Here is an 11471-nt window from a genome sequence, read left to right on the forward strand (position 1 = left end):
CGCATTCTCCGAGGTATAAAGCATTCATACCTGTGTGTTTCACAACGTAACTCGTCTATACATGAACTACAAACTTAATTTAGTTTTATTGTTTGGTTTCTTTTCTAATTAAAGAGAGAATTAAAATCGGAGTGGAAGCTAGTAAGTTTGATGGCCTGCTTGCATGACAAGCTATCAAAAATTACAACAACAAGAAGGAAAAAAATTGACATACTAAGATAAAAACTACTTGGCAGAAGCAATATAGTCTATTTTTGCAGACTCACATTAAAAACCAATGTACTAAAGTTAAAGGTGTAACAATTTTGTTGGGGCATTTGTATAACTTTGTTGTCGATATAAACATTATTTTAAAATACTATTTGGAAAAAATGAACAAACTTAGCTTTTTGTATCAAACAAAAGTTTAATGTCATTTTAGTTTACTATTCAAACATTTTTGTCTGGAAACGTTAGACTAAAACTGAAACTAGTCTTAATTCACAGGCACATTATTGTTACTGAACTTATACTTTCTCAAGATGGCGCCCTTATGTTTTGTAACTTACTTTTCACAGTCATACCAAAATATCCCATGGATATGTGGAAGATATATAGATATACAAACCACGGTAGAGTATGTAACCTAGTGCACGTGGGCAACTATCCAAACTAATTCTGTCGGCAAATCAACTTGTAAAACAGAACCTCAATTTCTACCGAAAACACAATGAAACAGAAATTCTTTGAAATCATAATCATAATCTTCGCAAATTTTATAATAGATAATACATAATTGTTATAGGCTGTAGGCCTACTCTAATATATAAGGCATGAAAATATTGATAAGATTTATTAACTTTAAAACAAATATATATTTTTCAAGAAAATAAAGCTCACCTCCCTAAAGATACCTATCCCTTGAATGAAAATAACAAATAACATTTCCATACCACTCCTGGATATTTAGGTAAACTGATACGGTCGGACAAAATTCCTCATAAAACCCAAAGTTTCTTTATTCAGTTTCTTTTCTTCATGTTTGTTTGATTCACAAAGATATGTCGAATTAATCGCTACCATGCACGATTGCACATGATTATAAAAAAACGGAAAAAGAAACAAACAAGATCTGTAAATAATGATATTGAACAAAGTAACTAAGCTTCGCTTAGTAAACACTAATTCAAATTGAACAATTATGCGAGGGAATGAAGACGCCATTCAATAAATTGGAATAGTCTCTCAACCACTAGTACTACGTCTCTTTTTTTCAAGACTGTCATGAAGTGTAAATTATTATCAGCTTACAAGTAATGCTTTAATAAGCGCTCCAAACACAAGCACTCGCACACACACTAATTGCATAAATAAAAACATAACTAAAACGTTTCACAAAAGATATACACTTACATAACATAATATACACATTTACACTTAACGTAGTTCATGATATGCCTGAAAGAAGAAGAAAAAAATCCATTATTATGTGGCTGTTATAATAATTGATTAATTTCTGATTATATACATGTGTAGGTTTGGCCGCCCATAATATGGGCGACCAAACCTTTCCTGAGGCCGGCCAAAAAGAAAAGAAAAGAAGGAGAAGAAAAAAAGTAAGAGGACGTAGGAAGAAAAAGGGAAAAGGAGTCGAGAACATTATAACGAATCGTCTTCTTTCTCTTATAATGTAATGAAACGTCAAAGCTTCCGCGCTTCGCGCGGAAAGGGGGAGACTGAGTTCAAATTAAGGATAAAGAGTCAAGAACGGTACAACCAATCGTCTTCTTTCTCTAATAATTTAATGAAACGTCAAAGCTTCCGCTCTTCGCGCGGGAGGGGGACTAAAATCGATTAAGAGTCGGGAAAGGTACAACGATTTTTTGTCTAATAAAACGTCAAACGTCAAAGCTTTTTTAAAGCTATAAAAATGTATCTGTTTTATATTATGATATGATTATGTATTCGTTTTAACCTGTGTTTATGATACAAATGTACGTAGGCCAACCTAGTTTGTTTATGTTTTATTATGTTGATAAATGCAGCAATAAAATCAAACAATCAAAAATTCAATCTGAATAATATTATGTGCAACTTGTAACACGTCAAAACAGTGTGATGCCTGTCACAGTCATTACCAACTTTAAATGGGAACATTTCTCACGCAGATTTCAGGGGAGAGGATGAGTACCCCTGACAAAATCCCCCACCTGCCCCCACCCCAGGATTGCCACCCCTGCATAGGATCACATTTAAGAAAAAAAAGAATAGAACTTTCCCAAATTATATAACCACGGGCGAATTTAGGGGGGGCGAGCGGGCCTTGCCCCCCCCCCCCCCCCGGCACAAAAAAAAAAAATTGTTGACCAGAAATTTACCTCTCTTTTTTTGCTCAAAAGGGGGGGGGGGATGTTAAGTAAAAAAAAAGAAAAAGGCGCTCACTACACCCCCCCCCCCCCCGGGGGCCCCCTCCACTGAGCGAAATATCGATTGGGGGCACAACAAAATAGTGCTCACTACTAATACTATCCTGGATCCGCGGTTGTCTATATCTACTAACACTTGATTTAAAAATAATCAAAGTCATCATGATTAATTTCCACGTTAGAAAGAGAAATGGCTTACGAAGCATGCATCGCATAGCATCCGTCGCCTCCCCCCCCCCCCCCTTCCTTCTCCTCGGGCTCAACAAGTTTGAAGTAAGTAATATATTAATTGCCATTGTGTATTGGCACTTTTTCCAACACTGAAAGTACCCTTGCCCTAACCCTAGCCTAAAACACATATTACTGTATTCTATGGCTCATATAAGCTTATAATTTATCCATTTCATTTTCATATCTTTGACGAAGTCATCGGAGCATTGTTGTCCGGATTGCTTCTCAGGAAAGTTCATTCACCTTTACAAACCGGAAGCATTTATTAAGCGCGCGCGGCGGCAAAGTTCAAAGAAGTAGAGAGCAAGTATGGACGAAAAAGAAGTTGAAAGCGATGCTTCTGAAGCTATGGAAGAAAGTCAAGATGCAGCTGCCGTTATAGATCTGACAGAGTTTGATAAGAACAACAGTAATAATGCAATTATTCAATCTAAAATACCTCAGATTTGCAAAGACGAACCTTGTTGCTTTGGAATCGATGAAGCTGGAAGAGGACCCGTGCTAGGTAAGTCAATCAGCGGTGCCACGACTCGCTGCCCCGGAGGGCTGCCCGGTCCAGCCCGGCCTAATTATGCCAAGGCACTTGAACGTTAGGTTTAAGGTCCCATAGACTGGCATAGAATTCAGAACTCGATAATATGACAAATTGACAAGGGGGAGGGCTGAATTCTGTAGATCTAGAGCATTTGTTTATAAAGTACACATGTACTCATTTTGATATTTATTAAATGAGGAGGTCTGTGCCTAATTAGATCTAGATCATAGATCTAGACTGCCTAGCCCTAGGCCTATCCTTTTTTTAGATGAATTTTATGTTGAATGTCATTTAATTTAGATCTAAAAAATGTCAGAGTCAGAGTAAATAAATGCATATCAATAACTTCTTCTTCCAAGAAAAGTGCTGCTTTGAGGCCTTGAAGATTGCGCACTGTGTGTGTCAATTAACTTGGATTTTTGTTTTGTTTTTAGAATTGGTTGGGGGTTGAGTTCTGGGAAGAGGTGAAAAATAATTTGTGAGTGTTATCATTGTGCAAGTGTGGAAGAACATCAGATAAAAAAAATTCCCTGAAAAGCATGGCTCTTCAAATGCCTTAAAGGTATAAGACCAGTTTTGGAAATGCCCCCTCTCGAAAATGAAATGGAAGCTCGTATTACCAATCATGTGAAAGAATATGTTTTGACTAATATGTGATCATACAAATTTTGCCGAGAAACCGCCTACTAATTAATATATTTTGTAAATTATTATATCTATTTCGACCTGATAGATATAACGCACCTGTCGCGCACAAGTGGGGGTAGTCCCATTTACATCTTTCTGTGTACAGTGCTTGTAACTTTATCAAGACTGGGCCAAATTTCTTATCATTTTGATGATAAGAACCTTGCAGTACACACCAATACTTGTATGCTAGATGATCAACCTTTTCTGATCGATTCCACAATGTTTCTTTCACAATGTTTCTTTCACAATGCAATCACATGACCATAACTAATCTTTATTTTTAATATTCTAAATAGACCTATGGCCTGTAACATAAAAATCGATACAGATTTTTATGCCTTTTGTTTGTGTAGTCCCATAGGCATATACATCTTTCTGTGTACAGTGCTTGTAACTTTACCAAGACAGGGTCAATTTTTTTAATCTTTTTGATGATTCCAAAACCTTGCAGTACACACCAATACTTAAATATGCTAGATGATCAACCTTTCCTGATCGATTTCACAACGTTTCTTTCACATTGCGATTGCATGACCAGAACTCGACTTTATCTGTAAAATGTTTGAGCTACATCTACTAGTACAAGGCCAAGAGGACATTTATTTCTAAATCTTTGTATCACAGGTCCTATGGTGTATGGAACAAGCTTCTGTCCAATTTCATGGAATACACAACTTGGAGAACTTGGCTTTGCAGGTAAAATTACTAAGTCATATTATTTTTTGTTGTTACGTAATTCATGCATGTAGCCAGTTGGTTTTATTATTCAATTGAAATTAATATGCTAAGAAACAAGGCAACAGTGCATTCCATGTTCTTCTCAGTTTTCATTAGAGGGTATAATAATAATAATAGTGGCTTCTTATATGGCTTCGCACATGTCTGCCCCGATTATAGTAAAGTTTTCAGCTATTCACATTTCATCTTTCAATTAAAGGGTCAGTGCAGCACAGATTTGGTTCATGAGAAGATTCATAATGCCAACATTGGAATTCATCAACTACAAATACACACATAGCAGATTTGATTTGCAATTTTGCATAAGATGGTAACCTGTGTCACAAGATTCTGCATCGTGAGAAGTAGAGTTCATAATTGACTGTAAAAAACACAGTTTTTGGACCTGTAGAAGTTTATATTCCTAATTTATAAGATTTTGAACTAAAACCGTATACCAAATGCAATTCTTTCCTCGACATGGCCATCATATAAACATTATCATACATTGAAATGTGGAACAGACTTTAAGGTCAAAATATGGTCAAAGTGATATATAAAATCTTTCCTGTTTCCTCATCTCTATTGATGGTAGCCTTTCTGTCTTCTTTAGATTTAAAAAAAAACTTTATCACCTATCTTCATACTTGTCTTTAGAAACTTCAAGGTTATCCTTTCCAGCTTTCTAATGCAAGACCACCGACCATTTTCATGTATTTTTTCACTTCTAATCCTCAGATTCCAAGACACTGAATGAAGGGCAGAGAGAAGCATTGATGAAGAGTATCCAAGATGCCAGTGACTATATGGGTTATAAAGTTGAGATCCTGTCCCCTAACTACATTGCAAACTCTATGCTTAGAAGGTGAGTTGAGACCTGGGGAGTGTTTCACACAAAGATCAACTTTAAGTTGGACTTAACTATGGCAGGCTGCTCATGCCACTGTTTGCTCTCACTATTTACTGGCATTGGTCTCTCAAGGGACAAAACAAATCATGGGCACAAATCTTCAGAATTTACATTTTTTAATAATTCATTATTGACGGAAAAAATATTATCTAAAGATCATAATGGTGAGAGCAAACAGTGGCATGAACGGTCTGCCATAGTTAAGTCCAAATTAAACTTAATCTTAGTCTTTGTGAAACACTCCCCTGGCCCCTGTATACTATGTCCTAGTTTGATAAGGGGTGACTAAGCTATTTATCTTGCTCCCAGACGAGAGAATCACTCTTGTTTTCATTTTTTAACAAGAATGTCTTATGGATGCACATGTTCATTAACATTTGAATCACTGCTTGCTCTATTTTTACACTTTTCTCTATCAAACCTTATTACGATTAAACAAATGTGCCTATATCCAAGTGTGAAAGTTCAAAACTATATCTTAATTGGTGCTGGTAGAGTATTGATATTTCTTTACTATAGTTATATCTTATTGATGGTTTTATGGTTTATATGAAATTTCTGAACACTAATAAAGAGTGTCCACTTTATTTTTTTGCTGAGTCTATGATACCTTCCATGTATATATGTGCTATTCTTTATTCTGAATTGTATTTAACTTGATACTGAAAGATTTACAACTTGTAATGACTTCCATACAGGAACAAACACAGTTTAAATGCTGTGTCCATGGACTCTGCGATAGGTCTGCTAAGGTTAGCACTGGCTGATGGTGTTCAGGTGAAAGAGGTAAGAAAGGATGCTGGCTTCTATGATTCTACTATATTCACCCGAAGACTACTGAATTGTCTACTTCCCATAAGCCTACTGAAGGGACCACTTGGGTCCTCTTTGCAATGGGTTTAACATAAAAGTGAGATAGAGGGAGACTTACTATGTAACCCCCCCCCCCCCCCCCCAAAAAAAAAAAAAAAAAAAAAAAAAATCAACAAAATCAACAAAATCAACAAAATCAACAAAAAAAATATTGAATAATGTACGTTGTAGTCAGCAGGGCACAACTCCACATGTCCCTAGCTTGAGTTGAGAAAGGTGGCACCCAAAGCTTTCCACAGATGGAGCAATAACTGATTTCTGACATGCTCGACACTTTGTGAAACACCCCCCTGGTGTAACTGTAGTATCTGTTTCTAAATCCTTGATGTGTCATCTTTTTTCAGGTGTATGTGGACACGGTAGGCGATGCCAAGAAATACCAGGATAAACTGAAAGGTCTCTTCCCTGACCTGGACATCACAGTGTGTCCAAAGGCTGATTCAAAGTTCCCTATCGTCAGTGCTGCTAGCATATGTGCAAAGGTAAATTGAGCGTTGATGTGCATGCAAGTGCTGAAGCATTGTTTTTAAACAAAATGCAGAGATTGTTAAGATCTTGTAAGGCCAAGCGTGCACTACACAATCCAAATGTGATCCGATTTTGAAAGAATTGACAACAGCATTTTATATGAACTTTCAAACGTTTAAAATCTGAATGATCGAGGATCTGATTTACCGGTAGTCATGTGATCAATAACATCAACATTTAAGGAGACCTCAAGTTTCCTTGAAGGAGGACAAGCTAAATCAGCTCAGAATTGTAGTGAAGTCAGACGATTTGAATCCAATTCAACTATACTTCTAACTAGAAGGTTTAAATGCACTAGCATTTTTGCTAGTACCCTTATCATTATTTCCAATCTAAATCAGCAAAATGTTCTTTGTTTAGATTTCTATAACTAATATAATTGCCATTTTTTCAGGGATTGACCATCGATGTCATTCCGTAACAAAGTTTATAAAATTCAATATTTCATAAATTTAATGAATGGTTGATAAGAAACCCAAATATGAAAGCACTTAATATATCATATCATTGATTTGTAAATTATGATTGTGATATATTTTTTTTTAAGTATAAATTTTTCTGAAAGTCTCATTCCGTAACACTTGGGATCGACCTGAACTTCCCTAGTTATTTTATCTTAGCAGTTTTACGCAGCTTGTAAATTTATCCAATCTCCAATTCGTCTCTTTGCCTTTTATTTCAATATGCAAATATCACCATAGGAAATCACCCCATTAAATTGTATTTTTATTTGAATCTTTTTGTAACACATTCTACTAGGTAACCAGAGACAGAGCAACGACAGGCTGGAAGTTTGTGGAGACGAATGATTTTGACAAAGAGAACTACGGCAGCGGATACCCTAGTGGTGAGATTTCAATTCAATTCAATAATTGTCTTTATCAAAAACAAATGCATCGCAGCCATTGCCTGAATTGAGCAATTTTAAGTTGTACAGAAATACACATCGCATCATATAATACAATTGAAATAATTTGTTTGTGTTCACATAATTGTATAGGTATATTGACTGCTATGAGAGGCATCCCTGTTTCTGTAGGCTCAAGAGGACGTTACGTCCTGCTCTAAACCCGAGGCACAGCGGGGTGGGTGGCGCACCAAGGGAAATAGTTTGACTTTTTTTTTTTTTTTTACTTAGAAAGTGTAAATCTAACATGTTTTGCATAGTTTGGTAAAAAAAAGATTCAAATTAGGGAAAATTCAACTTCCAGTTATGGAGAGGTAACTGTAATTGATATACAGACTACAGAGGAATATTGCCATTAAGAACACTGTTATAACAAGCTCTTGTGTAACAAGGTAATTTTGTTGATCCCGCTTCTTTAGATTTAATTATTTTTTAGCCCTGATATAACTTTAGGTCATTTTCTATGCTATTTGTGTTGATCTTTCTATATTTTCATTATTTCTCATTTCTTAAAACTAAAAAGATCCGGCAACCAAGAAGTGGCTAGCTGGAAACGTCGATCCTGTTTTTGGATTCTCACAGTTTGTACGATTCAGTTGGTCCACGTCGAGTCTTATCCTGGATGACCATGCCTTTCCTGTACAATGGTTAGTGATAGAATCTGCGGTTAGAAGAGAAAATCCAGTCTGATAATAGGTTACTTGCTTTAATAAGGGCATCATTTAACAATGTTAGATCTGAGATGTATGGCCCTATCAGTGTCTGTGATATGGTGTGATATTGAAGCCATACGAAAATTGCGCTTCAGAATGATCATGAATTGCCTTAAAAAAGTAAAAGTCTTTGAGTGACCGGTTTTACCATACTCATTTTCCAATCATAAATATCTTGATAATTGGACAGGCATTTAAAAGTCATGGGATTCCTGACTGACCTAAAGGTTTATCATTATGATTGCAGCATGAGCTAAATCCAAGACTTTGTTTCAGAATCTGAGGCAATGCTACAGAGTCACTTTAAAGGGAGTGCGTCGTCAGTTACCATGTGCAGAAAGTCATAATTCGCTGACACCAGACTTGGTTGAAAAATCATTAATGGGTTTGGCACACAGCAAATCCTGTAGGCCAATCAAGAAATACCCCCTCCTCTCTCAGAGAGTCTTCGGGTGATGCAAATGTCAGATAAGGACTTTACCGTATGAGGAAAAGACAGGGCATTACGTAAAGCTTGTTGGTCATAAAATCTGACACCTGATATTGGGTAAACACCCAAAAGGTGTAAAATTCCTCATGAGAGCCCACTTATATGTGTCTTTAAAAACTTTGAATGATGAATCATTCTTGTGGGTATGATATGTGTTTTTTTGTATTGTCCGGTAGGGGACTTTTAATCTGTCTCTGTACATGTGTGTATGCTTTCTATGTATTTCTTGATTGATTCAGATTCTGTTCCCTTTAATTGGTGGGGCTATGGGGACTTTGAAACTCTCTACAGAATTCTGTTTGTAATTGATTGTGTTATTTTATGCAAATTTATTACAAGTCACAAAACAAATGCTTCCTTTCCTTTCTTATCATGATAGGGAAGATGATGACGAGGAGGAAGAAGCAGCCAAAGGAACCGCCTCCCTCCTATCATTCTTTGCTCCTAAGAATGCAGACGCTCGCCAGAAGAAACACCAATTCTTCAACGAGAGAGACTTGAAGCAGGTCACTGCGATGTGAAGCAATCCTAAGGCTTATTCATGCGTGACACAGGATACCATGGCTGTTTTTTTAAAGACCCTTTCAGAAGTGAAAATGAAATATATGAATTATATATCAACAGAAAGCTCATAAGTCAATATCAATAACATGAACATGCTTTTTTAGTGTCTGTAAGAGGAGTAACAGCTGTCTGAAAACTTGAAATATTAAAGCTTTAAAATTGGAAGTTGTCGACCTAAAAACAAGCTATCGACTTGAGGACATCATCTTATGTGGAGTATGCATATTCACAATAACTTTGCATTAATTAAGCATGGCTCATCGCATCAGCTATATACATACATAGGTAATGTGCATACTCACTTTATCATTGTGTTATGAATACAGAAATGTGAAACACTCTGCACTTTATATGTTATAAAGAAACAACCTTCACATTTTACAATGTTGTATGTGAATGGGCCTTAAAAAAAGATGGATGTGTTTAGCTTCCGATGGGTGTGGATGAACAGAAACAACTACTGCTTTGGTATTACCAGACTTGTGAACCTATTTATAGAAACGACTCTTAGAAAGTACATGTTTGCTTTCCCAATCAGAGTGAAGACTAGAGCTGCAACAGGTTATTGGCCCTGGTTTCATAAAACTTGTTATCAGTAGCAATTGTCACATTTCTATAACAAATTTACTCTCAGCCAATCAAATGCAACGACTTGAGTAGCTTATAACCGTTATTGCAACTTGTTAGTGATAGCAAGTTTTATGAAACAGGGCCCCGGTTACTTTCATATCAGGGTAACCATCTAACAACCTGGTAGATAATGGTTACAGCGCTGAACCATTGAACCATCAATGTAATGCAAGATTGTTTAGTAATTTTTCAGCAATATTTAAACCAAGATTGACAATGAACTCATCAGTTCTTTCTTCATAATTAGGTTCAGCAAATTTGATTTTCTTGTTGAAAAAAAACAAGTGTCCACAATAATTAAAATGAGCATTTATTATTCAAAATCACTGATTTACTTATTTTTCCATTTTGTTGTTGTTGTTTACACCATGGCTACACAGTTGATTAACAGAAGATGAGCATTTACAAATACAAAGCAGCATTTTTTCTTTTCCACTGACAGTTGATTTGTTATCAATATTCTGAACGGGATATTTCATAGTCCTACAGTAAAACTGGACTTTGATAGGCTGATTGGGTTTCTTGCAGAATTTGAAGAGCGAATGAAGTGCAACATCAACTTTAGCCCAATTCTGGGCATGCAAAAATGGTGGCAAGAGCAGCGAAACTGCCTGTATGTATCAATTGACATTTCTATATAATATGTAGCCTTGATGTATAAAGTCTGTATTTAATGCACTTATTGTTTCTCAAGTCTGTTTCTCCTATAATGATTATAAGTTATCTTATTGATTCATACTGTGATACAAATTATAACAACAGTCAAGACATTTTGTGATCTTGTTTAGCATAGAGTATATTTATTTGCATATACAGTACAAAACAAATCCGAGTCAAGTTAATTGCCCCAGACACATGAAATATAAGTGTAATTAGTACATGTTAAAATAGTCATAGCCAATCATAGCAGAAATACAAATTAATAAAATAACCTTTCATATTTACAGCAATAATTACAATTTCAGATCTCATGGCAAAAAAAAAAATACATTACTACAGTCATTTTTATATATATGGTTAATTGTTCTACATTAAATTGCAATTGCCAAAGGTGTACATTCATTAGCTATTTTTGTAAATACATGTACAAATATTTGTGTGAAATAAAAGGATTAAATACCTATGGATGACTGAAAGTTTATTTTGTTGACCCACCTTTCTTAGAATAATGGAATTTGGACAGAGTATCTACCGGTATGTGTATATAAACCTTTTGTAATTCTAAACAATCTAGGAAAGGGTAGTGGTAACTATATTCATGTTACAGAGGTCATTATC

At 35.6% G+C, this 11471-nt stretch overlaps 1 protein-coding gene across 1 annotated transcript; it reads left to right on the top strand.

Annotated features, from left to right (window-relative positions):
• The first annotated feature begins 2896 nt into the window (after window positions 1-2896).
• On the top strand, window positions 2897-11309 carry LOC763203 (ribonuclease H2 subunit A). The gene is made up of 8 exons (XM_001199108.4): window positions 2897-3141; window positions 4486-4557; window positions 5317-5443; window positions 6187-6274; window positions 6706-6843; window positions 7649-7736; window positions 8320-8443; window positions 9379-11309. The coding sequence occupies exons 1-8, from the start codon at window positions 2946-2948 to the stop codon at window positions 9518-9520; spliced, it is 975 nt and encodes a 324-aa protein (XP_001199108.1). The 5' UTR covers window positions 2897-2945; the 3' UTR covers window positions 9521-11309.
• Window positions 11310-11471: the final 162 nt, after the last annotated feature.

This window comes from Strongylocentrotus purpuratus, unplaced genomic scaffold (assembly GCF_000002235.5).
Source record: "Strongylocentrotus purpuratus isolate Spur 01 unplaced genomic scaffold, Spur_5.0 spur5_scaffold_15, whole genome shotgun sequence".
Lineage (NCBI taxonomy): Eukaryota > Metazoa > Echinodermata > Echinoidea > Camarodonta > Strongylocentrotidae > Strongylocentrotus > Strongylocentrotus purpuratus.

Excerpts from the sequence above, each read along its gene's own strand:
- LOC763203 (XM_001199108.4), top strand. The coding sequence starts at position 2,946 with ATGGACGAAAAAGAAGTTGAAAGCGATGCTTCTGAAGCTATGGAAGAA. Across the intron at positions 5,444-6,186 it reads GCAAACTCTATGCTTAGAAG|GAACAAACACAGTTTAAATG; the intron begins GTGAGTTGAGAC and ends ACTTCCATACAG. Across the intron at positions 6,844-7,648 it reads CTGCTAGCATATGTGCAAAG|GTAACCAGAGACAGAGCAAC; the intron begins GTAAATTGAGCG and ends ACATTCTACTAG.